Below are 26,332 nucleotides of genomic sequence, written 5' to 3'. Positions count from 1 at the left end.
AGCGTACAAGCTCCTCCACTTTGCAGCCTCCTTAACAGCCCTACTCCATGCTCCTATCACCATAGCAACCCATTCCTATGGTAAGCAGCAAGGGCATGTTGGCCGAAAACACCGGGGACGGCTTCATGACACTGGATTTGGCAGCAATGACTTCTTGAAAATGACACTAAACACACAAGTAACAAAAGAAACAACAGATGAACTGGACTTCATTAAAATTTAAAACTTGTGTGCTTTAAAGGACCTATCAACAGAGTGAAAAGGCAACCCATGAAATGATAAAATATTTGCAAATCATGTAGCTGATGAGATTAAAACTCAGAATGTGTAAAGAACTCCTACAAGTCAATGACAACAACAACAAACTTCATTTAAAAGTGAATTAAAAAGTAGATGTTTCTCCAAAGAAGATGTACAAAGGGGCAACAGCTCATGAAAAGACGCTGAACATTACTGATTATTAGGGAAAGCAAAGCAAAACCACAGTGAAACATCACCTCGCACCCCTGAGGATGGCTATTATCAAACAACAGAGAGTGCGAAGTATTGGTGAGGACGTGGAGAAACTGGAACGCTTGTGCATGGCTGTGAATGTAAAATGGTGCAGCTCCTGTGCAGAACAGTATGACAGCTCCTCAAAAAATTAAACATAGAATTACGTTATGATCCAGAAATTCTACTTCTGGGTAGAATTGAAACCTGGGGCCTCGAACAGGTATTTATACACCAATGTTCATAACAGTTTTATTCATAATAACCAAAAGGTGGAGTCAACCCATGTGTCCATTAAGAAATGGATGGATAAACAAAATGTATTCCGTTCATACCATGGAATATTATTTAACCTTTAAAAAGGAATGAAATTCTGACACATGCTACAACATGAATGAACCTTCAATGACATTAAACTTAAAGCAAAAGAAGCCAGATGCAAAAGACAAATACTATATGATCCTACTCCCAAGAAGCACCTGGAGTGGTCAGATTTGTATAGACAGAAAGTACGATGGTGGTTGCCAGGGTTACTGACCTTTCCAGTCAGGCCCCAACACGGGTCCCCCTACCTGTTGTCATTCAAGTCAAAAGAATGCGACAGAGTTTAGTTTTGAAAGAAGTTTGCATGCATGCTCAGTCGAGTCCAGCTCTTTGCAAACCCATGAACTAAACCCCGCCAGGCTCCTCTTTCCATGAAATTTTCCAGGCAAGATTACTGGAGTGGGTTGTCATGTCCTACTCCAGGGTATTTTCCTGACCCAGGGATCAAACCCACGTCTTCTGCATCTCCTGCACTGGCAGGTGGATTATGTACCACTGCGCCACCTGGGAAAGCTTTATTTCTTTCATCAAAGAATGGAGAAGTGCAAGCTCAGGCTCTGGAGTCCAGGGTCTCCTGACAGGCCGCGGGCAGGGCTGCTTTATAGGGTCAGGGGGGAGTGGGCGGAGTTCTACAGAGCGGCGCTGCTCCCGGCTTCAGATCGCAGTGCCGGGTGCAGCATCTCTGCACACGGCTCGCTGCCGCCATCTTGAATTGAGTGTCGTGTGCAGCACTTCTGCACACGGCCCACTGAGCTGAGGGCTTGCCGCAGCCATTTTGCACTAGGAACTCCGGTCTGAAGAGCCGATGCAAGGTCTCTGCATGCAGCCCCCCTGAGAGCAATTGGAACTAGACTAAGCACAGAGGAAAAAGGAAAAAAAGGTTAGCCTTTATTTCATTACCCACATTCTATTTTAATTTCCCGAGAATTGTTCATGAGCTTTGCCAATGACACCAGGGGCTTTAAGGAGAGGAAGCAATGGGAAGTTAATGTTTAATGGGTACAGAGTTTCAGTTCAGCTTTTTCAGATGAAAAAGCTCTGGAGATGAATGGTGGTGATGGCTGCCCAACGGTGTGAATGTACTTAATGCCACTCAACTGCACTCTTAAAAATGGAAAATTTTATGTTAGGCATATTTTACCACAATAGAAAAAAAAATTTTTTTTAAACAGAGAGACTTAAATATAAGAGCTAAAACTAAATCTTGGGACTTCCCTGGGTGTACAGTGGTTGGGAATTTGTCTTCCAATGTCAGCAATATGGGTGTGGTCAGGGAGCTGAGATTCCCACATGCTTTGCAGCCAAAAACCAAAACACAAAACAGAAGCAATATTGTTACAAGTTCAATAAAGACTTTAAAAAGGGTCCATATCAAAAAAAGAAAAGGTTGAACATAGAATTACTACCTGCAATTCCACTCCTAAAGATACACCCAAGAGAAGTGAAAACATGTTTTCACAAAAATTTGTACAAAAAATGTTCATTGCACCATTAATTCATAATACCCCAAAAGTGGAAATAACCCAGATGCCCATCAACTGATGAATGGGTAAGCAAAATGTGGTGTATTCATGCAAAAAATGATTATTCAGCTATGAAAAGAAGTGACGTAGTGATGCCAGCTACAGTAAGGATGAGCCTTGTCTACATTATGCTACGTTAATGAAGCCAGTCAAAAGATCACATACTCTATGATTCGATTAATATAAAATTTCCAGAACAGGAAAGTCTATCACGATAGGAAGTAGATTAGTAGTTGCCAGAGGCAGGAGCAGGAGTACAGGAAATGGGGAATGACTGATGGAGGGTACAGTGGTTTTTGAGGTGGGGATAATGAAAATATTCTGCAATTAGGAACTTCCCTGATAGTCTAGTGGTTGAGAATCCAGCCTTCCGATGCGGGAGATGTGGGCCCCATCCCTGGTGTGAGAACTAAGATTCCATATGCCTCGGGGCGACTAAGCCCATTCGTCGAAAACTACAGAGCCCACATGCTATGGAAGCCATGTGCCACAACTAGAGAAAAGTCTGCCAGCTACAAGAAGATCCTGCCTGTGCCAAAGCTGAGAACCCGACCCAACCAAATATAAAATAAATATTTGTAAACAATATTCTGCAATTAGACAGTGATTGTATAAGATTATACAACCTTGTGAATATACTAATTTTACACTTTAAGAATGGTAAACTTGTATGTGAATTCACACTTTAATAAGAAGAAGGTGAAACTGCCCAGAGGGGAAACAGGGAAAGCAGACCGCCCCAGGGTTCTACCCAGACCACCGCTGGGACTGGGGCAAGGCGCCCCCCCCACCACCTCCCGCTCCCACAGTTCCCCTTTCACCTCTCCTTTTCAGGCCACCCCACCTCACCCCACTGTGTTCTGAACCCCACCCTGGCCTCTTCCCCAGCAACGTTCACCCCATGGTGAGGCTCCCTCACCCCCTGGGCCCCCTCTGTACTCACCCAACTGGTTCTGATACTATGGCATTTCGCATTTCATAGTAACTAGCGTCTGGAAGGAGGGGTCCAGGGTGTGGAGCGGGTGGCCCTGTCTACCCCCTGCGATTGTTTGCTTGTGGCCTGGTTGTTGCCATGGGCCCCTGAGAGCTTGGCAAACTAGGACTTGGAGAAGATGGGTACTGTGGGTGGGGGTTCGGGGTGGTTCTTTTTCACCGAGGTCTTTGTTTCGAGGTAGGGAAATCTATTCTCCTGGGCTCGGAATACGCTGCAGCCCGAGGTGCGTGGATCCAGGTTTCCTAACACGCGATGATTATTCACTTTTATTGAGCGACCTCCTACATGCCGGGTACAACGTTGAGCCCTTTGGGGGAAGGTACACCTGGGTGGTAGCTCCATTATAGGTTTCAGAGTCAGACGGGCTTGAGTTCAAATCCTGGCTTCCCATTTCTGGGCTGTGAGTCTTCAGAAAAGTTTCTTAATCTCTCTGGCCTTTCATATCCTTAACTGTAAAATGAGGATACGCCTACCTGTTTCCAAGCGGTTTGATAAGGACGTAACGTTCTCAGCACAGAAATGCAGACTGAGCTCCTTGCGGGCAGGGACCCGATCCATCATGTTACGTCCCCAGCTCTGCCCTCCCAAGACAGCCCAGGTGTGCTTTTCACCCGCCCCGCTCCACACCATGGCTGACGCCGTGCCCTCCGCGGGGTGTCGGGGGTTGCCCTTTCCTCTACCCCAGTCTCCACTGATTGACATCCTCCCTTTCTTCAAGGTCCGGCTCAATGCCACCTGCATCCCTGTGGGGTGATTTCCGTGCCTGGATCTTCTCCCTGTTTGGGGTGGAGCCTCCAGAGCTGAGGCTGAGGGGCGGCTTCCAGCATGACCGCAGAGTGATGAACTGCATGTGCTTCTCTCTGGATAGGCCACTGAGCTCTTCTCTACCTCAGTTTGCTTGTCTGCAAACTGGACTTAATGATAGTAGCTACCCAGAAGGGGGCTCTGACGTTTAAATGAGGCGATGCACTTAGTTTGGGGCCTGACATGTACAAAGCCTTCAATAAACACTGTAGATCTGTGTTAATATGGTAGCCATGTGGGACAATCTACAATAAAATTAATCGAAATATAGGTTAATTAAAACTAACCACATGCCAGGAAAGATTGAGGGCAGGAGGAGGAGGAGGCGACAGAGGATGACATGGTTGGATGGCATCACCAACTCAATGGACATGAGTCTGGGCAAACTCCAGGAGATAGTGAAGGACAGGGAAGCCTGGCGTGCTGCAGTCCACGGGGTTGCGAAGAGTGGAACACGACTTAGTGATTGAACAATAACAACAACCACATTTCACATGTGACAACTGGCTACCAGTGATGTCCACTAGAAACCCCCCCAAATACAGAACATGTCCATTGCTAAAGAAAGTTCCAGTGCATAGTGCTGTCAGTCATGATGACGATAATGTGAATTTGTGGTCTGGGTCAGGAAAAGCTCTTAAGGATATGTCTCATACCCCTCAGCTCCTCATAGCTCCTGGGGGGACCCCCAACTCCTCCTCCTGGCCCTGCCTGCCCAGTCTCTGACGTCCCCAGGGGTAACCGGAGACCCTCCCATCAGGAGGATTAGGGCGAGAAAGGAGACTGGTGAGAACCAAGCAGGATTAGGGGCTAATGAGAGCGCAGTGGAGGAACCCAATCCCTGCCTGCTGCCCGCCTGGTGGGAAGTGGGTGTGGGTGGCGGCAGAAAGAGGCTGGAATGTGAAGAGGGGAGGGACCAGAGGGTGGAGAATTACCTAACTGCTTCAGAGTGTATGCAGCAGGCGCCCTGGACGGAGGGAGATGGCTCCCCTTCTCCCGCACCTGATTCTATCAGGGCCCAGAGCAGGGAGGTTTCAGCACTCACCTGCCTCAGCTAAATCGGTCCCAAGATAGCCCAGGCATGGGGACCTGTGGTGTTCTGAGGGTAGGAGAGACCTGGGAACAGGGCCTTGGGCTAGCCCAGCTGTTGGGTCCGAGGCTAGGCCAGGGGAGAGTTTCAGCCCACTTGGACCCGCCTCCCAAGGCCTGGAAGAGGTAGCTACGTATCTATACTGTGGTCTCCGGCAGATGCACTCCTGGTTTCCTTACAGACAGTCATGGACAATGTGGCCTCCGCCCTCGGAGCTTCCGATAGCTGGAGGATAAATCTCTTAGAGGTGCACAACCCTTGATAGTCTCCATGTCTCAGTCAAAGGACAGGGGAACCTTCTGGGTTTCCCTCATCACCTGGCAGAGTGGTGGGGCACCCATCACTGATCAGATGTTTAAAATCCTGAGGAACACCGATACCACCTCCCGGGCATCAGTATGCCCCTCCTCCCCCTTAGGACGCAGGGGATGGGGGATCTTGGACAAGGCCTCCTGTGTCCTCGTGACCTCTGCCATGAGAAGGGAGGTCGGCAGGGCTGGGGGCCCTCAGCCCTTCCCTGTATTGAAGGCGCAGGACGGGCACCGCAGGAGAGAATTTGAAAGACAGGAAGAGCAGTAACCCGCCCCATAGAAAAACAAGCCTTTATCGAGGACACCTTTTGAGTTCCATTTTTTCTGCCCAGCCTGCCTCCTCTTGAATATGGACACGTTGCAAAAAGCCACGAGCCTCCCACCTCGAAAAAGTGACCAACATATTTACGAGACTAAGTCCCTGACTGCCGGCCAGCAGAGCTGGGTAAGAGTGATCTTAGCAGGACTGTAGGTGCAGGGTTTCATCAGTGAGAGAGGAAGACCGAGGGTCAGAGAGGATGGTGCCTGCAGGGAGCACACCCATTGTTTTGCTAGTATTTGCCGCCTGCGAAGCAGCACTCAGATTAGTACTCTTTCCCCCTGAAGTTCCCCTGCCCCTGGAGGCCTGGGAGCACTGAGGGGTTCGACAGGCACCCAGGCTGCACACTCACACCTTGGGAGGCCAGCCTTATTCCCTCCCAGCCTCCTCGCCCTGGCAGGGGACCTCTGACACACCCTGTTTTCCTCACCTGCTCCCCACCCACCCCCAGAATCGTCCAGAGCCAAGCATGGGACCTCAGTTAATCCCAATTATGTAACGTGCAATCCAACGGTTGGCCAAGGAGGAGGCGCCCTGGAGCCACGCCCAGGAGTGGGGCCAGAAGACCTGGCTTGGTCAGGGCCACAGAGCGGGCTCAGCCTCTGACTGGAGCGGCCCCCGCCCCTGCAGCCTCCCCCAGCGCCATGAGCGGCCGAGTGGGAGACCTGAGTCCCAAGCAGGCAGAGAGCCTGGCCAAGGTGAGCTGAGGCAAGGGGCAAGGGCTGAGGGGCTGCGGGAGCATGGGGGCCGGAACCCTCCCCCTCTGCTGGGCTCAGCACGTCCTCGACACTGTCTCTTGGCCGTCACCTCACCCGGGGTCAGAGCCTACGGCGCCTGGTGATGTCTGCCCTGTCCAGGGCAGCGGCCGGGGGGACAGCACTGCTTGCAGACAGAAGGGCAGGTGCCAGACCTGGGAACTTTATCTGACCTGCCTCCTCCCCACCTCCCCGTAGGTAGGAGCCGAAGATGCTGAGGCTCTGCCCTCGGACTCTGTTCCGTTTCACTGCCCGGGACCCTGAAAGCTCTTACCTGTCTGTAAGAGCTAAGAGTCAGGGTAGAGTGTGTATGTCATCCCCACGGTCAATGGGGAAGAGGATGCATAATTACCAGCCATGTTTTCATGGAAAATGGGATGGAAAAAAAGAAGCTTTGGGGGGCTAACGAATGAAAAGAACAAAGAATATTCACCCCTCAACCCAGCTACCCACCAACCCGCCCATCTATCCTTTCCTTCATTCCTCCTCCCTCCCACCCCACCCAATGATCTCTCCTCCTCTGTCCACTCACGCCCCATCTCTCCTATCCATTCACTGGTTTCCTCTTCATTTTGTCCCATCCATCCACCCACCCATCCTTCTTCTATTTACTCACCCATCTCACCTTCCATTCACCTCCCCATCCCTCCGCCCACCCATCTTCCATCACCGCAGGCCAGACTACACTGGAAGAGAAGGAAAGAAACTGGAAAAAAAAAAAAAAATATCACTGAGTCTGAGCTCAAGGCTCAGTGTGAACACCTCTTCAACCAGCATCTCTCTTCCCAGTTCCGAGAAAATGTCCAGGATGTGTTGCCCGCCCTGCCCAACCCGGATGACTATTTCCTTCTGCGCTGGCTCCGAGGTGAGGGCGGACGTGGGGGAGGTCAGGGCAAGGGGCAGCAAGAGGGACCTGGTACCAACTGCTCCAGGAGGACCCATGGCTCGCAGGATCCGACCACATCATCTTGCTTCACCTTCAGGTCCCGAAGAGGGGAGGGGACAGGAAAGGAAGGTCCCCTCTAAGGCCCCCGGTGCCCTCCATAGTCCCGCCTCCTGCCCAGGACCAGGACAAGATGACTGCAGGGCAGCCTCTTTCACACCTCACCCCTTCCTTCCATCTTCCCACAGCTCGGAATTTCGACCTGCAGAAATCAGAGGCCATGCTCCGCAAGGTGAGACCTATCCCCCCCAGAAAATTTGGTAAGGGCGTTTGTTGGGGGCAATTCCCACCTCCAGCCTCTATCTCCACTCATTTCCCTTTCAGTACATGGAGTTCCGGAAGACCATGGACATTGACCACATCCTTGAATGGCAGCCCCCCGAGGTGAGACAGCAGCGCCCCCCACACCCCAAGTTTTTGATAGACATACCACCCAACAGCCTCGGCATCACTGGGGACCATGAGTAAAGGGCAGCAAACCTGAGAGGCCTGTGGAACCCCCGGGAAACTGCAGCCAACTCTCGTGTAATAATTATGAATATTTCCTATTAAGATCCAAGCTTGAGTTAAGACTTTACCTGCATGAACTCATTTAATCCTCACAAACGCCTGAGATGGATACAGCTGTACCCATTGTACGCATGAGGACACTGAGGCCCAGCAGTGGTTAAGCAGCCACCCAAAGTCCCAGAGCCTCTAGGTGGAGCTGGGATTTGACCTCAAGCCTCCAAATGCAGGCTCTTCAGCAGCACAGTTAGCTCGTGGCTCTGAGCCCTTACCCCCTGGTGCCTTGCTCAAAGCATCCTGTCTAGGTGGGAAAGAAACTTTGCCCACTGAGGAGTCGGGAAGAACAGACCCCACCGTGGTGCCTTAGCTAAATAACAGTCCTGGTTTCATTTGCAGAGCACAAGCTCTGAGCCAGGCAGGCTGCTAAGCCAGTGTGATCTTGGGGACTTTCCCCAGCAGAGGAGGGGGAATGGGGCTCAGAGGGGTGGTGTCACTTGTTCAAGGGTGCACAGCAGGGAAGCAGGCGCATCTGTTTTTTGAAGCAGGTCTGCTCACCTTCAGTATCCGTGTTTTTCATCACTAAGCCCAACCCCTCTCCATGGAAAAGGGGCACGGGAGACTCTGCGGGCAGAACTCAGGGAGGCCTCCGGCAGGCCTGGCTGAGTCCTGCCTTTGCCATGCATCTGCCATTAGCAAGCACCTCCCCTGCAAGCCCCTCAGCTTTCTCACCTGGACGTAGGGCCACCCTCCAGGGAAGGGAAGGTGCTTGTACCACGGTGTGTATAGGTTCAGACCACCCAGGGCAGCCTGGTTTGGCGAGGGGGCGGGGTGGGGCGGCGATCTCTGGGCTTGGTCGCTTAATCGGGTCCAACTCTTTGCGACCTCATGGACTGCAGCCCACCAGTCTCCTCCATCCATGGGATTCTCCAGGCAAGAATACTGGAGTGGTTTAGCCATGCCCTCCTCCAGGGGATCTTCCCAGTCCAGGGATCGAACCCGGGTCTCCTGCACTGCAGGAGGATTCTTTTCCATCTTTTCCACAAGGGAAGCCCACGGCGGTCTCTGGGAGGTTGCACACCGCCCAGTTCCATGTGTCTGGCCTCACGCAGGTGATCCAGAAGTACATGCCTGGAGGCCTGTGTGGCTATGACCGAGACGGCTGCCCCGTGTGGTACGACATCATCGGGCCGCTGGACCCCAAGGGCCTGCTCTTCTCGGTCACCAAGCAGGACCTGCTCAAGACCAAGATGAGGGACTGTGAGCGCATCCTGCACGAGTGTGACCTGCAGACCGAGCGGGTGAGGCTGCCCGGGCCCACAGTCCCAGGAACACACCTACGCCCTCAACGTCCCGGTCAGAGGGCTCTCGGCTCACACACCAGCTCCGACACGTCCCAGCTGTGCCACGTTGGAAAGTCACCTCACCCTTCTCTGAGCCTGTCTCCTCACCTCCAAAACTGACAAATAATAATGGTTGCAGAGATGAAGTTAGATAACAGAGCATGTGGCCGGCACCTGGGGCCTCTCAGCAGTGCTAGCTACTATGAGTCCCTCTGAGTCTTTGCCATTGCTGCTCCTTCTTTGGGATAATCCGACCCCCAGCACACACACGTTCCCCCCACACCTCCACTGGCTCTGCCCTATCCATCTTTCAAGGCTCAGACCGTCCCCTTCGCTGAGGCCCCCATCTGGGTTAACGTGCACCCTACACCTCTGTGCGTCCAGTCGCGGCTCTCAGCTCAGGACCGTGGTGACCCAGTTGCTGGTCAGTCTCCCCAGCCAGACTGAACTCTAAGGATAAGAACTCTGGATTATTGAGCTATATGCCATACTCACAGTGCCTGGCTCAACATAGGTTTTTAATAAATATTAGCTGGACAAATGGAGGGATGAGTGGATAAATGAACAGCCGTATGAAGGGAAGGATGGGTGAACTGATGAATAGGTGGGTCAATTAATGGATGGGTTGATAGGCAGGTGGAGGGTGGATGGATGATGAATGGGTGATGGACAGTGGATGGACGGATGGTAAATGCAGTCACCGTTCTGTCTGCTCATTCCTCTGAGGACAGAGCAGGGAGCTGGGAGAAGCCCTGGGGTCACGTGCTGAGGCGCCATCTCCCAAGTTCTGAGCCCGCACCCCGATCCCTGCTCTTGTCCTTGCAGCTGGGGAGGAAGATTGAGACCATCGTGATGATATTCGACTGTGAGGGGCTGGGGCTGAAGCACTTCTGGAAACCCCTGGTGGAAGTGTACCAGGAGGTGAGCAAAGGCCCCGGGCGGCCCTGCTTGCTTTAACCACCAGCTTGCCCAGCAGTGACTGGCTGCTCACTCAGAGCCAGGATCTAGTGACAGGTGGTGGCCTTTCCACCACTGCAGCCCAGGCCCCATCACTGTGTTTCTCGAAGACTGCACAGACCAGGCCTTGGGAACAGCACGTACTGACGCCACAGGGGCAGCTTCCAACAAACCGTCCCCTGCCCTGTCACCTCTGCTCTGTGACATGGGCAAGTCACTCTGTCCCGCCATGCTCCATTGTCCTCACCTACACAGTGGGGGTACTGATTGTCTGCACTCCAAAGGGACATAGCCACACTTCTGTGAGTTGATACATAAACTGCACACACCGCGCTTGGCAAACGAGTGTGCTTTCTCACTCGCTCCATCGTGACCGACTCTCTGTGACCCCATGGACTGTAGCCCACTAGGCTCCTCAGTCCTTGGGATTCTCCAGACGAGAATACTGGAATGGGTTGTCATTTCCTACTCCAGGGGACCTCCCCGACCCAGGGACTGAGGCTGTGTCTCCTGCATCTGCTGCGTTGGCAGGTGGATTCTTTACCACTACCCGTGAAGCCCCAGTAGTGAACAAGCAATGAACAGTAGCCGTTATTATCACTGTACTACTGTTGAATAGTAGTACAGAATAGAATAAATACAAGATTTATTCTAAAGATGGTTAATATTATGTAATTATTACGAGAGTGTGGTCACAATAGTCTGTGGAGAGGTTTCCTCCAGGGACCATGGAAGTGATGGAAAGAAGGGAATCCCTCCGCAGCCTTCTGAAACCTCCAAGGGGAGGTTGCAAAGGGACGGGGGTAGGCGAAGAGGAGGTACGGGCTCTGATGGGGTCTTTCTTGGTTCCACAGTTCTTTGGCCTCCTTGAAGAGAATTACCCAGAGACCCTGAAGTTCATGCTCATTGTGAAAGGTGTGTGGCAGGTGACTGCACTCCTCTGTGCCTCCAGTCCCTTATCTGAACTCTGGGGACAGTAATAGTGCCTTCTTTCCCGGAAGCAGAGAGGCAGGTTGGTTGCTTGGCTGCATGCAAATCACTCAGAGTGCCTAGAACAGAGTAAGTTCTCCATAAACGGTAAATTCCATGGTTGGTTTTCCTGCAAGAAAAGGCAGCCCCAACCCTAGCTTGTCCAGGAATCCCCGCTCACCTCTCCTACCCACGTCTATCTCTCCCTCCTCAAACTGCCTCTCCCATTGGCAGCTGCCACAGCCCAGTCTGGCCTTTCCTGCCTACTGCCTTCTGAGCCTCCAGTTAGCTTTATGTATTCATCCTGCTTTCCTTGAGTTGTCTACTCCTTGAAGGCAAAGCCTTTGATTCTTCACTTCTATTGTATCCCTCACAGGCTTGGGGCCAGGTGGGAACTCAATAGTATTTGGGTAGTTGTTATCTGGGTGGGTGGATTGATGGAAAGATGGTTGTATGTTGGTGGTTGACTGGACTGGTTGACTCATTGCTTCATCTGTTGTCTGTTTAACTGGCCAGTTGGTTAGCTGACTAGTTGACTGCCTGGTGGTTGATTGCATATCTGATTGGCTAGTTGGATAGTTGTTAGTTTGGTAGACTGATTGAGTGACTAGTTAGCATTTTGGTTGGCTATGAGGGTGAGTGTCTAGTTGGCAGACTGGTTAGTTGGTTTGGTGGGATTGCGGATGGTTGACTGCTGGTTGGTTGGCTGGTTGGATGGTTGGTTATTTGAATGATTGACTGACTGGAAAAGGCAGTTGGTTGGGCAGTTAGCTGGTTGTTTAACTGATTGGTTTTCTGATTGACTGACGTGTCAATTGGTTTGGTAGGGTTTGATTATTTGGTCAGGTGGCTAGTTGATTGGTAGGCTGGTTGATGGGTTGATGAGAATTGATTGGCTGCTTGTTGGCTGGTCTGCTGGCTGTGTGATACGTTGGATGGTTGGATGGTGGGTTGTTGGCTGCTTGTTGGCTGGTCTGCTGGCTGTTTGATATGTTGGATGGTTGGATGGTGGGTTGTTGGCTGCTTGTTGGCTGGTCTGCTGGCTGTGTGATACGTTGGATGGTTGGATGGTGGGTTGTTGGCTGCTTGTTGGCTGGTCTGCTGGCTGTGTGATACGTTGGATGGTTGGATGGTGGGTTGTTGGCTGCTTGTTGGCTGGTCTGCTGGCTGTGTGATACATTGGATGGTTGGATGGTGGGTTGTTGGCTGCTTGTTGGCTGGTCTGCTGGCTGTGTGATACATTGGATGGTTGGATGGTGGGTTGTTGGCTGCTTGTTGGCTTAGTTGGTTGGATGGTTTGTCAGGTGCAGGGCATTGAAACTTGCCAACCTAATTCATGGTTCCTCCATGCTGTTGGCTCTGACTGTTATGGAGAGAATGGCCCGATGGAATCATTTTTTTCCCCATTATACTTGCTTATATCTCTCCAGCCACCAAACTGTTCCCTGTGGGATACAACCTCATGAAGCCCTTCTTGAGTGAGGACACTCGCAGGAAAATTGTAGTGTTGGGAAGTAAGTTGTTCCAGCTCCATCCCCTGAACTCTATTCATGAGCTTTGGAGTAAGGTGGCCCATCACCCCCATCCAGAGGTCCATGCATCACCTGGAGTCAGAGGCTCCTCCTTCTCAAAGGTGTAGTGGGTCTTACACTATGGAGTCTATCCAGTTACCTCTGTCTTACTCCCTGCCATACCTCTTTGGCAACTAAGGCGTCCACATCTTCCTCCTTACCAGTTTCAGTTTGGTTGCTGGTCAACCTCTGGGCTATGGGCTCAGTTTCTTTATATTAACCTTCTATGGCCATGTAGGGGGGATAACTTGGATTGGTTATAAGGGTGGGGCCGTGTGACACCCGAGAATCCAGAACGCAGAGCTTTGCACAGGGCGTGAAGAACAGTAATGGGCTTTATGATTGTGATGATGAAGCAGCAAGAGGGGGAGGTCCTTTCAAAGATCCCAGGCTAACCGTCTTCCACCCAGAGGTCTGACTTGGGTGGGCCATTTGCACACTGCAAGGCCCCCAGCATGGTCCTTGACCTCGTTGGGATTTAAAGTCTCCTAAGGCACGTAGACAACACTAATCTTGACTGCTCATCACTGGGAGACCATCAAAAATGGGCAAACTGATCAGCCAGGGGAAACATGTTACCATAGCAACACAACGCCGGAAGACACTTCTACAGCCCAAGGCCTGAAAGACTGGGGAATCAGCCCTGGCAGCCCAGCTCCTGTAGGGCTTCCTCCACCTGCCAAGCTTAGGCCCTCCTGGTAGGAATAGGGGGCACTGACGGGACCCCTCCATGCTCAGTAGTCACCCTTCAACCTCTCTGCCCACAGGCAACTGGAAGGAAGGATTGCTAAAACTCATCAGTCCTGAGCAACTGCCTGCCCAGTTTGGGGGGACCCTGACCGACCCAGATGGGAACCCCAAATGTTTAACCAAGGTATGAAGAGCCCCAGAACAGGGGAGGGTAGAGGCGTCAAGCTAGGTTTCTTTCTCATCCACTCATTCATTCCACCAGTGTCTATGGAGAGACACCGGTGAGCCAGGTACTGAGTTAGTCCCAGCCCTGCCCTAACAGAGCTCTCAGCAGCTGTTCAGGCAAATGAGAAATGGGAGAATTTTGACCCAGAGGGATGAGCTGAGAGAGAAAGTTCCCGGAAGAGGCCCTGACCGAGGCTGGTGGGACACAGAAGGCTTCCCGCTGAGGGGTGGGGGAGGACAGGATGAGCAGAATACTTCCAGACGATGGGGAAACGTCTCCAACAGGAGACACAGCCTGAAAGATGCAATGGCTGGGAGCAGGGAGCAAGCCCGTCCTGCTCTGTGTCTGCAGATCAACTACGGTGGGGAGATCCCCAAGTCCATGTACGTGCGGGACCAGGTGAAGACTCAGTACGAGCACTCGGCGCAGATCAGCCGCGGCTCCTCGCACCAGGTGGAGTACGAGATCCTGTTCCCAGGCTGTGTCCTCAGGTAAGGCTCAGGCCACCGCCCACACCCCAGCTGGACCCTCGCCCCTCGGGGGTCTCTCAGACTCAGCAGCAGCCCGTGCTCCTTCCCCTCCCCCCAACACAGGTGGCAGTTTGCGTCGGACGGAGGGGACATTGGCTTCGGGGTTTTCCTGAAGACCAAGATGGGGGAGCGGCAGCGGGCCGCGGAGATGACGGAGGTGCTGGCCAGCCAGCGCTACAACGCCCACATGGTGCCCGAGGACGGGAGCCTCACCTGCACGGAAGCCGGCGTCTGTGAGTCTGCCCTGGTTGGGCCCCAGCTCTGGAAGGATGGAGCCACCTGTCCCGTGGTTTAGAGAAAGCAATAGAGAGGCAGTGACCCCCCCCGCCCCCAGGGACATACAGCCTGGGTCAGTGCCATTCATCCACAGAGTCACTCATGCGGCCCACACTCCAGCGCACCTTCGGTGTGCGGGGAGCCAAACGGGCCTTGAAGGGGTTGAGAGCATCGCAGGTCACAGGCAAGGGACAGCAGGGAAGATGACTTTCCCCAGGAGGAAACCAGGGCTCTGAGAAGCAAGTCAACTTCAGAGCCACACAGCTGCATGTGGCGCCAGGGTTCTAGGTCAGCCTGGCGGTAGCAGCATAACCCTGGGCAAAAATCCTGAAAGTCTCACCAAACTGGAGGCTTGGTTTGCTCACCTGTGAAGCAGGGGTTACGACTCCTACCTCTCAGGGTGCTTGTAAGGAGGTTTTTAAGTAGGGGAGGCAGGAGGTGTGTGCAGGCCTAGCCCAGCACCCCACTTCATCCCTGGGGGCTGGGAGGCCTCTGACATTCCCAACTGCCCCCGAGGACACCCCGTCATGTGAGTGTCCAGGTGTGGAGACAACAGGGTGCAGTGGCCATTGTTCTCGTTGCCAGTTGGTGCGACTAAAGCCAGGCTGGGCATGTGCCGGGGGAGATGAGGGTCTGTTTACAGGCCCTGCTCAGGAGGGGTAGTTCCCATGGGGGAGAGAAGAAGAGTGGGAGGAGTTTGGCCCCGCTTGGCAAACACAACAGGTGGGAACACAACCTGTTCTCCCCCATGGCTGGGGCAGGGTGCAGGCATGGAGTCAGGCCCAACGACCCATTTTCCCATCTGTCTCCCCAGACGTCCTGCGCTTTGACAACACCTATAGCTTTGTCCATGCCAAGAAGGTCAGCTTCACAGTGGAGGTGCTGCTCCCAGACGAGGGCATGCAGAAATACGACAAGGAGCTCACCCCTGTCTAGGTGGCTCCCTCACTTCCCAGAGACCCTGGCCCTTTGCTTTCTGTCTCTATATTCTTCTCCCCACCTCCCTCCAAAAATTGCTCAGTAGTCCTCTTGACTCTGACACTAGTCAGAAGAGAAAGGGCTGCCTTGGGGAAAACTCAGGCGCTGTGATCAGATCAGGAAAAGTGGGGGAGGCACCACTTTGGAGGATGCTGAGGCTGCAGAAGAGGAAGAAGCAAGGGCAGGAACAAGAATGGATGTCCCTGCAACCTGAGAAATAGAAAAAGGAATCTCCTGGCCTTTGTCCTCACTTCTCCTGAGGCATTTGTGTGCTTGAATTTCTTCCCCATGAGTTATCAGCAACTTGGGTCAGAGATGTATCTAAATTCTTCTTACTTCTACCTCTTATATAAGTAAATGCTCAACTAATGTGAAGTTGAATGGAGGTAGGGAGCAAATGGGTGTGCAAGATAAAAAGAATTCTACAAGGGGAGATTTCAGCACCTCGGACAGGGGCTGTGGCGGGGATGGTCTCTCCTGAGACTCAGGTGACCCAGCCCCCAGATTTCTGGCAGTGGCTGCCCCCTGGGGTAGTTAGGAGCTGTCTATAGAAGGCTTTGTCTGACTCAAAACACACAGCTTTCCCAACCTCTCACTCCCACCCTTACCACCTCCCCTTGGAACTCACATCTTATGTTTCAAGCAATTAAAGGCACTTCCCTAAAAGCAAAGGAAGTCACATCTGGCTCTAGCTGCTGCCTGGCAATAAAAAAAAAAAAAAAAATCACAGCTGTCATTCAGTGAGTTCTCTCCATGTACCATAGATGGTGCCAAGTGCTCTGTGAGTTTAGCTCATTTCACTCTCACGCCTGCCCTGGGGTTACATGTCACAGCCACACATGCATAAGGATACTAAGACTCAGAGAGGTGAAGTCGCTCTTCCGACACCACACAGCATCCAAGACCCAGGTGTGTGTTTGTTTGTTTTTAACTCCAAAGACATTGCTCTTAATTGCTCCATAATACCACCACCTGAGACTCTACTTTTACAGAGAAGAAGGAATATCTTAGATTGTCCAGTGGAAATGTCTTGGATGTCACCCTCTCCAATCCCAGTTTGTGGGCAGAAGAGGATTATGCCCATTGAGCAGTTGGAACAATGGAGACCCCCGAAGCTGATTAAGCAGGTCATCCAAGGAAACTCACAGCAGAGCAGGCAGGGCTTGTGCTTCAGAGCCCAGCATCCAGTCCAGTGCTCACACGGCCGCTGAGAAGCGTAGCCTCTTGCTACCCACCATGACCCTGGGTGACTCGGGGAGACACCACGGCCCCAGGAGCTTTCTGCTCTGGGGACATGGAGCTGCTGGCTTGAGCCCCAGGTCCTGATACATCTCTTGACAGGAGGAGAGGAGTTCCACAGAGAACATGGCTGGGTGGGTGGGGAACGAAGGACTTGACGTTCCTTGGGAATAAGCTGAGAGCCCAGCCTGCTGGGGTGAGCCCCGTCACGGGCAGAAGAGGCCTGAGTCCGAGACCATTCAAGCTAACATGCAGCAGCAGCTAGCACTATCCATCTGCACTTAGGGATACATTTTATAGATCAAAAACAGCACTGGCCTCGTTTCCTTCAGCCCATGGGTGGCAGAAATAGGACTGGAGCCAAAGCCTCCCTCCTCCCACCCTCCCACCACTAATTCCCGTTACTGCAGCAACTTGCCAGAACAGGACAAGACCGCCGACTCTCCGAGCAGGGGGCTGGGAGAGGGGTGGATAGGAAGGAGGAAGAGAAGAAAGGGTTGTCAGATTTAGAAGAAGAAAAAAAGCAATACTTGGGACATGCTATTTATCTGAAACTAAAATTTAACTGGGTGTCCTATATTTTATCTGGCCACCCTACAAATAAGGGATGGGGAGGTAGGCAGAGATGGATGGATCCATACTCTTGGAAGATGGTGGCAGTGTCTGCAGGTTGGGCAAGGATGTGGTGGGGGAGGATGGCTCAGCATCGGGTCTCACCCTTGCCCCCTGAGGGAAAGGTCCCACCCCTAGGCTGCAGCAGGGGTGCAGAGGAAGAAGGGGTGGACCCTTTCCACCCTTGGGGCCGAGGCTGCTGTGAGCTGTGTTGTCAGATTATCCACATCTGTCCCAGCTCCTCGACCACAGTTCACAGACCCCACTGTGGACAGAGGCGTGGACTTGCTACCAGGAGAGGGGTCGGGGTAGCACAGAGAGCCTAGCCTAGGGCTGCAGCCAAGAGTCAAAAGGTGCCCCTTGGCATCCACCGATGCCCAGCCACAGTCAATGGGCAGGAGCCCTCCAGCTCCCAGCTTCCGGGTGCCCAGTCTCACTCAGGGGCCAGGCGCTTTGTTCTGAGTGTCCAGGAGGTGAAATGGGGAGAGAAAGAGACCCTGCTTAGCCTTGGCCAACGGGCACCCCCATTTCAGCTGTGGTCAGCGAGCAGCATAGCAGCAGGAAGACGGAGGCCTGCAAGCTGCCCACTGTGTGTGAAGGGGGGGGACCCAGACTTTGTGGAGAAGCAAGACCTGAGCAACCCACAGAAGCCTCCTGGGGGCAGCCATAATGAGGAGACATTGCCCCCTCCCCAGCCTCCTTAAATTGGCCCAGAGGAGGCTGAGGAAGGAACGAGCCTCACCTGGAGCCCACACGGGAGCCCAGGGCCCGGCCGAGCTGGGCCAGGCTGAGCACGTGCACGTTCCCCCACCCCAGGCCCCCACATCCTCCTGCCTGCAATGCCTCCTTTTAGAAAATGCTCTGAAGCCTCCTCACTCACGTGAGATTTAGTGAGAGTTAACTGCTGACGGAAGGCTCATCGCACGTGGACTTCACTTTCTCATCTGTGGGATGATAACAGTGGCACCAGGTGCCGAAAAGGCCGTGACAGAGTTTCCGTAACACAGCGCCCGGCATGTAGGAAGCACTCCGGCTGTGTTCTCTGTGGGTGTCATTTGATGATTCTTGTCCAAGGAGAGGGGCTGCATGATGATGAGGTGGGGAAGGTGGCAGGGAGGGTTCAAGGAGCAGGTACCATTAGAGATGGATCTTGAAGGCTGAGAACAGAGGGAAGTGGGGGTGGGGAGGGCATTCCCAGCAGGCAGCATGGCCTGAGCAAAGGCTCAGAGACTGGAGGGTTCAGGGGAAGGCAAGGACAGAGGTGCAGGGTGTGTCATGGTGAGAAATGAGACTGCCTCGGCGGGGAGGCTCTGAAATCTGGGATGTTCAGACTGGATCCCGGGGACTTCCAGGAGTCATAGAAGATACCAGGACACAGAAAGGACTTGGGGAGACTCAGTAACAAGCAGGATCAGATCGGAAGAATGCTCCTTTACGCACTGGGCCTTTAAGGAGTGCGCAAGACTTTCTCGTATAAAAATAAAACCATGACGATCATCCTCAGATGCACATCTTCAAATCACCATCCAATTATTTCCTCTGAATAAATCCTTAGGGCTGGAGTTCCTGAACCGTATAATTGGCATACTTGCTCTCTAAATTACTCATCTGATGGCACAGTCACCAATTGTGTGTTCTTGAAATGTCTTGCCTATTATAGTCATAATACTGATTAAATAGCCCCCTCTGTGAGACCCACTCTGGCCAAATTTGCAAGCCGTTTCTCCTGTAACCCTCTCAGCAGCTTCAGAGGGTCGTTACGGAGTATTGTACAGTGAGGGAGCCAAGACTCAGAGAGGTTAGGTAACTTGCCCAAGGTCACACAGCCTGTGAGTCAGCTCTGCGTCTGAGTCTATAGAGAGCCATGGGCTGGAAGGCAGTAGGAAAGGGGGATGGGGGAGATGGGGGGTTCAAGGGACTCCCGCTCCAGGAAACAGAGACCCGACCACAACGTGCTTGTAAAGAGTAAATACGCCACATCACAGGAAACACTTAGCATGGATTCAGGCCGACTAGGGGCGATTCAATGACATGTATGCTTCTCAGTAATCTTGAAAGTGGTTTGAACCAGTCAAGGTGGGCGGATTGGGAGGTGCTGCCTCCTCGTGGTGGTCCTGAGCATTGCATGAAGCGGCCACTGGGGGACCTAACTCCCAGCGTGCCCCAGGTCAAAGGCCACCAGGCCCCCCGGGGTGGGAAAAGACATCTCCCCCAACCCCATCCGGGGTCTGCCTTATCCTCTTAGGCCCCAGGAAAGCAATTTCCTATTACACCCAGCATCTGCCACCTCCAGTCCGGTTGACCGACCTCTCTGTCTGTTTCCCATCAAATAGGATAACACAAGTTAGTCCAGTCACAAAGAACTGTCCCCTTCCCCGGAAAGAGGCAGCTGGAGACAGTGTTTCCTACCTCTAGAGGGCTGGGGTGCTTGGGGGAGGTGTTCCAGCTCCATGGATGCCCGCTACCCCAGAGAAGAGTTGCAGATAAATACAGGATGCCTCGTTAAATTTGAATTTCAGATAAACAAGGAAGAACTTTTCAGTGCATATACATTCCATGCCATATTAGGGACATACTTGTACTAAAGTCTTATTTGTTGTTTAAACCAAACAAATTTAATGGCGCATCCTGTTACTTTATTTGTTATATCCAGCAGCCCTCCCTGCAGCATTCAGAGCAGAACTGGGAGGGGCAACGGCCCATTCTGTGCCTGGTGCTCTGGGCCTCCCAGGTCAGCTCTCACAAACTGGTAGGAGTCTGCTGACCCTACCTCACCAAGGGGGGCTTCCCTGGTGGCTCAGCTGGTAAAGAACCCCATCTGCCAGTGCAGAAGACTCAAGAGACTCAGGTTCGATCTCTGAGTCGGGAAGATCCCCTGGAGAAGGAAGTGGCAACCTGCTCCAGTATTCTGGACTGGAAAATGCCATGGACAGAGGAGCCTGGTGGGCTACAGTCCATGGCGTGACAGAGTCAGACACAGCTGAGCACATACGCATGCGTACACACACTGGGGCCACTGAAAGCCCGCTGGCTCGGAGGCACAGAGCTGATGTGTGCAGGGACCTAGGGAGCACTGGGGCTGCAGCTTCTAGGACAGATGGAGGCCCTGGCCCTAGGGACTCACATGGGGTGAGGCGGGGCTATAAGCACAGCAGTGGAGGGAGTCCCTAGGAGGTTGTGGAGACAGAGGTTATCTTGAGGGGGTGAACCAAGGGAAGACTGGGCTGCAGTCAGGCTCAGATGGTATCTGCCCAACAGACTGCCCTCCTAGTGTGTATCTTAGGAGACTTGCAGAAAAAGGACAATGCCCATCCCAGAGGAGGCTGGCAGCACCAAGGTGGAATTCCAGGCACGTGCAGGGGACCACTGGTGGGCAGGGAGGTACCAGACAGGCCCACTGCTGGCCACTGTGAGCGGTGCATTCCCAGAGACACCAGCCTCCACCTCTGAGGCTCCCGCCCTGCTCCCCTTCACCACATCCCTGCTCATCCCCAACAGAAACGGAGAAAACTCAACTTCTTGAGGATTTATTGGACTGAGAGCTGGCATGCCGTCCAGCCAGGCCCCAGCAGGCCTTGACCAGGAAGGGGCAGAGAATCTGTCCTCAGGGTCCCCGCGGGTGTATGCCTGTTTCTCTGAGTGACTTGCTGCTCCGCCATCAGGGTGACCTGGCTGAGCCTTTGGGAGTCCTGGGTCCCCAGCTTGCTAAGTGATCTTGGCCATGCTCCTCGCCTTGTCTGGGCCTCAGGTGCTTTACCCTCCATGGGAGGATGTTATTGTCCTGTCAAGGGACGGGGCTGGGCCCACTCAGTCCAGTCCGGCTCAGTATCACAGATTCCACGGGAGCGGACGGGCTTCAAGTCCTGTCTGTGGGTCACTGCAGCTGCTGCTCTGAGGTCTTTGTCTTTCGGGTTCCAAGCAGCTTAAACCCACTCAGGTGCCAGGGCTTTGGACCCCAGAGAGCGAGGCATCCGCATCCCCTGGCAGGAGGAAGGAGTGGGAACAGAGCAGGGAATGGGCTGGCCCACAGGCCAGGGATGGCGGGGCAGGATCAGGAGGAGCTGGGCTTCTCCACTGAGGGGTAGAGCTTGCGCAGGCTGGAGTCCAGGAGGAAGTCCACCGACCTGTGGGGCAGTGTAGGGTCATGACCCAAGCTGACCAAGGGATGCTAATGGGGGAACGGGAGGCAGGAGACCAGGGCTAGGAAAGGAACTCCTGGACACAGGGAACAAGTGCCATCCAGGTGGCGGCCATCACCCTCTTCCTTACCCAGTTGGGAAAACTGAGGCCCAAAAACATAAAAGATTCATGCAGGGCCTCAGGGTCAGCTCTGTTCCCGGGGAAAGACTCTTCCTCCCCCTCCATGTTGGTCTGGTTCGGTTGGTCCCCTCTCTGGTTCTAAGGGCAGGCACATGACCCAAGCCTGGCCAATCAGAAAATGGAAACTGGCTCAGGGGTGGGCACCCAGTCCGGGATGGACCAATGGCAGCCTTCCCTGGGACTTTTGCTGTCACTATTAAGACGCCTCCTATGGGCTTGCTAAGCTGGTGGGAGGGGAGCTAGGAGTTGCTGGGAGCCATCTCTGCTCCTGCTGCTGCTACTGCTGCTAAGTCTCTTCAGTTGTGTCCGACCCTGTGTGACCCCATAGACGGCAGCCCACCAGGCTCCGCCATCCCTGAGGTTCTCCAGGCAAGAACACTGGAGTGGATATCTCTGCTCCTAGGAAGAGGGAAAGTGACTAAAGCCAAGACGGGATAGGGTGGGGAGAAGACCAGCAAAGAGACCTACACGCCTAAGAGCATCAGTTGGTTTCTTGGTCCCAAGCAGCACAACCTTGAACTTTTCAGTTACATGAAACAATCAATTCCTATTTTACTTAACCCAGTTTCAGATGGACTTCTGTCACCAAAACTTCTCAAAACCCATCCCTTCCAGGGTGCACCTGTTCCTGCCTACCTCTGGTTGTTTTCTGAGTTTTCTTTCTGGGAACTGACTCGTCCTGTGTCCCCTACTCTCACGGCACCTCCTACCTTTACTGCCGATGTACCTGCCAGATCATACGACAAGGGCCTAGACCGCCCTTTCCATCTTAGGAGCCGCAAGAGCAGCGCTGCCTCTGCCGCAGGCGTCACACTCCACCCCTCCCAAAGCTCAGCTCTGGGGGCGCACCCACCTGTCGATGGGGTGGATGATGGCGGGGATGGCGAGCAGCCCCAGTGTGGTGGTGGTCCACTTGCGGACAGCCAGAGGCCAGCGGGTGGCAGTGCTCAGGATGTAGAGGGAGGCCGCACACACGCGGTTGATAGTGAAGCCTGGGATGGCCACAGAGGCCAGAGCCTGCCACACAAAGGTGTCCACCACGGCCACGGTCACCCTGCTGCTGCGGCCTGCCTCAGGGCCCGGTACCTGGTGGGCATAAGAGACACTTAATCCAGCAGGGGCAGAGGCGGGAAACCCTGTGGACAAGGGGCATGAGACTGGACCAGGGAGAGGGAAGGGAAGTGGGGGTTGGGGACAGAGCCACATTAGCGTTGGGTTCTGGACTGTACCAATTCAGGGCTGAGTGTGGACTCACATCCACGACCAGGGTATAGACTATGTCACCCACAGGACTGGGGGCGGGGTCACTACCCTACAAAGGAGAGGGTAAAGAGTGTGCCAGGCCAGGCTGTGGGAAGTGGACTGTCCTATAAGGGACTTAACCACGTGCAAGGCTGTGGACTGACCACAAGGGGGCGCGGGCCAGGGTGAGGGGTCGCGGGGCAGGTTAACACTCACATCTCTGGCTTTCTTGCCCTTGTCAATGGCATCGGCCAGCACGTAGGAGCTGGACACACCGTAGCTCAGCCACACGACAGCTGCCGGCACCAGGGAGCGGAAGGCCTCCCCCACCTCATTGGCGTAGCCTGGTGGGGAGAGGCTCGTCAGTTCCTGAGCCCTTGGGTTGCTCCACAAGGGGGCACTGGAGCCAGCTGGTTCTTACCTCAGCCTTCTGAGGAGCGGCTGGGTGACTGTGCTGATAGACAGCGATCTTACCCCTCTGAGCTTCCGTTTCCCAGCCTATAAAATGGTACCCATGATGCCCACCCCAGCTGTCCTCTTGTGGAAGAGCTGAGCACAAACACCTTTCTCATCACTCACCTGCCTTCACAGTGTGGGTTCGAGAAGCATTTGAGCTGGTGGGCACAGAGGCAGTGAGAGAGACGAAGGGCTGCCCCACTGACCAGGCACTCACCACATGCCGGGCCTTTCTGTACCTTATCTCATTCTACCCTTACAACTACCAGGCAATGAGAGAGACCCAGGGTTCACCCCTTTACCCTGAGGAGTAAACAGGCTCAGATGCAGCCAGTGAGGAGCCAAGATGGGAGTCCTAATGCCCTGACTCCACAGCCCCTGGGGGCATGCCAGAGAGGAGAGCTCGCTCACCCGTCCTCTGAGCTGGACTGCAGCTTTCACCTGGGAGCTGCTGCTGCTGCTGCTGCTGCTGCTAAGTCGCTTCAGTTGTGTCCGACTCTGTGCGACCCCATATACGGCAGACCACCAGGCTCCCCTGTCCCTGGGATTCTCCAGGCAAGAACACTGAAGTGGGTTGCCATTTCCTTCTCCAGTGCATGAAAGTGAAAAGTGAAAGTGAAGTCGCTCAGTCGTGTCCAACTCTGTGCGACCCCATGGACTGTAGCCCACCAGGCTCTTCCATACATGGGATGGAAATCCACCTGGGAGACTGACCAGCAAAAACCCCAAGGGCAGGGCTGGGCAGCCCAGAGCTGTGTGACCCTGAGCAAGTTCAGAGCCCTCTCTGTGCCCAGTCTCTGCCCCCGGCTGAAAGAGAACTAAAGATCCTCCCACCATCTCCAGGTCCCTCACCGGCCTCAAGCAATTCCCGCTTCCCTAGCCACGTGGTGTGGGGGTCGCTGTGCCCCTTGCCCGGAGCTCACCCAGGTACCGCACCCACGTGTCCCGGAAAAGGTCGCGCTCGGCCCCCCGCGAGGGCGGCTCGGACATGGCGCTTCCGCCAGGGTCTCAGCCGCTGCTGCAGGTCCTACCGCCTCGGCTTCCACCAGCTCTCCCGTTCGCCGCGGCGGGACCGGCCGAAGGTCCCGGACTGAAGGACAGGTCGTGCTCTCCCCGCCAGCAGGGAGCGTCTGCAAATTCCTCCGCACACCGGAGCCCCTCTCCCTGGCTTGGGTTTTACAGATTAATTTTCTTCACGGCTTTCTCTGGAGTTGAGAGATCGGCACCATCCTCTTCCACCACTAACTGTGGTGTTGGAGCCAAAGAAAGGCGATTCAAATACGGGATGCTGCGCAGCACAGCTATGTGACCTTGGGCAAGAGCCTGTAACCTCTCTGAGCCTCGCTTTATTCATTTGTTAAGTGAGGAACAGGACAGGTTTACTTCTGGGACGATTTCCAGGATTAATTACACAGTCATCGCTGATTGAATTTACTACGGGCCAGACCATTGGCTAAAGAGTAGATGAATTGCTTCTTTTAAACCTTCCCACCAGCCCCCACCCCCACCCCCATCCCACTCCATTTTGCAGATGAGGAATAGAGACAGAAAAAATAGATCACTTCCCCAGGACAAAAAACTGCTGAGTAGTGAAACCGGCATTTGATTCCAGGCAGCGCAGCTCCAGTTCCCATGCTCCTAAGGCAGGGGTGGTGAACGGTGAGAGCCCCGCTGAGGAGGGTGTTTGAACTTTTTTTTCCCGGCTGTGCCGGGGAATGTGGGATGTTAGCTGCACAAGCAGGAATGGGGCCCACCCGCTACACTGAAGTGTGACAGAGTTTTAACCACTGGACCCCCAGCGAAGTCGCTGCTTGAACTCGTATTGGAGACCCTTCCCCGCAGGGCCCGTGCTCTCAAGCACTGGGGTCTCACTAGGCTGCCCACCTTCCGGGCAGGACCTCGAATGAACAATAAAGGAATGAGGCCAGGGAAACAGAGTTGGGGTACAAAACTTCGGGGAAATGAGCGGAACAGAATCCCAGGACATGGGGTTATTGATCACTAAAGAGGAAACTCTTCGCCACCTGGACCCGTTTACCCACGTGAGGAATAAGTGCACTTCACTAAAGCTCTGGAACTCCCTTGGGGAGCGGGGTTGGGTATCAGCAAACAAAGGCATAGCCTTTCAACACAGGCACTCCTGGGTTCAAATCCCAGTTGTGCCACCTATGAACTGTCAGCCAGGTCTGAAGAAATGAAAAGTAGCCAATATTTACTGACCGTATCAGGCTTTCTTAAGCGCTCTGCATCTATTATTGTTTCCTTGAATCCTTGCAGTAACTCTAAGAGGTAAGCACAGGGCTGTGGCCTGGTACCCAGGAAATGCTCATTAAAGAATTCGCTTTATTATTATCAAATAAAGAGCACAGCCTCCCATTGAGAGCCGTTTTCAGCCCTGGGAGGCTTTATCATTGTAGGATCGTGTAGGGCAGCCAGGTCAGCGGGATCTTGCAGGAAGCTGGGCTCGGGAACCAAAGGCGATCCCCGGCCCCGGAAACACTGGTAATGCCTGCGCGGAATTAGGAGACGGTCCCTAACGCCACGTGATCGTCGCTTCGCCACCACCCTCCCAATCCAGGCCCACCACAAGCTCTGCGCGCGCTCGCCGGACCCACACTAGGTAGCTGCTGGGAGAAGCCGGAGCGGAGCGAGGCGGGGCCTCCTCCCTGACCGTGAAGGCAATCAGGAGGACCATTAGTGCCCTTAGCAAAGATGGCGGAAGACAGCCCACCGGCCGGGCCAATCTGGGGACGAGCTGGCCGTCGGGGGCGCTCACGCGAGTGTAGCAGGTGGCTCTGCGCGTGCGCCCCGCTGATTGGCGGGTAGACGCTAGGGTCCTGAGGCGGAAGTTTGCCTGAGTGAGG

At 53.8% G+C, this 26,332-nt stretch overlaps 2 protein-coding genes across 6 annotated transcripts; one reads left to right on the top strand and one right to left on the bottom strand.

The window, feature by feature from the left end:
• Positions 1–1,487: 1,487 nt before the first annotated feature.
• On the top strand, positions 1,488–16,335 carry LOC133229080 (SEC14-like protein 3). Of its 3 annotated transcripts, none has more exons than XM_061385349.1 (13): positions 1,488–1,696; positions 6,309–6,555; positions 7,402–7,477; positions 7,744–7,787; positions 7,880–7,939; positions 9,172–9,360; positions 10,228–10,323; positions 11,214–11,274; positions 12,759–12,842; positions 13,667–13,773; positions 14,167–14,306; positions 14,409–14,578; positions 15,436–16,335. In XM_061385349.1, exons 2-13 carry the CDS (start codon positions 6,502–6,504, stop codon positions 15,555–15,557), a joined length of 1,203 nt encoding a protein of 400 aa, XP_061241333.1. In that variant the 5' UTR covers positions 1,488–1,696; positions 6,309–6,501; the 3' UTR covers positions 15,558–16,335. The 3 variants fall into 3 exon arrangements, with proteins under 3 accessions (XP_061241333.1, XP_061241335.1, XP_061241334.1); XM_061385350.1 differs by lacking the exon at positions 1,488–1,696 and adding an exon at positions 3,410–3,556; XM_061385351.1 differs by lacking the exon at positions 6,309–6,555 and having other exon boundaries at positions 1,491–1,696.
• Positions 10,951–24,918, bottom strand: MTFP1 (mitochondrial fission process 1). 3 transcript variants are annotated; one of them, XM_061385356.1, is made up of 4 exons: positions 24,392–24,917; positions 23,229–23,356; positions 22,624–22,856; positions 10,951–11,408 (listed from the first exon to the last, which is right to left on the bottom strand). In XM_061385356.1, exons 1-4 carry the CDS (start codon positions 24,456–24,458, stop codon positions 11,396–11,398), a joined length of 441 nt encoding a protein of 146 aa, XP_061241340.1. In that variant the 5' UTR covers positions 24,459–24,917; the 3' UTR covers positions 10,951–11,395. The 3 variants fall into 3 exon arrangements, with proteins under 3 accessions (XP_061241340.1, XP_061241337.1, XP_061241338.1); XM_061385353.1 differs by lacking the exon at positions 10,951–11,408 and adding an exon at positions 20,962–21,574 and having other exon boundaries at positions 24,392–24,908; XM_061385354.1 differs by lacking the exon at positions 10,951–11,408 and adding an exon at positions 21,581–21,873 and having other exon boundaries at positions 24,392–24,918.
• Positions 24,919–26,332: the final 1,414 nt, after the last annotated feature.

This window comes from Bos javanicus, chromosome 17, assembly GCF_032452875.1.
Source record: "Bos javanicus breed banteng chromosome 17, ARS-OSU_banteng_1.0, whole genome shotgun sequence".
NCBI classification, from domain to species: Eukaryota; Metazoa; Chordata; class Mammalia; order Artiodactyla; family Bovidae; genus Bos; species Bos javanicus.
The sequence above is the reverse complement of the archived record's forward strand: the minus strand, read 5'-3'. Positions and strand labels throughout refer to the sequence as shown.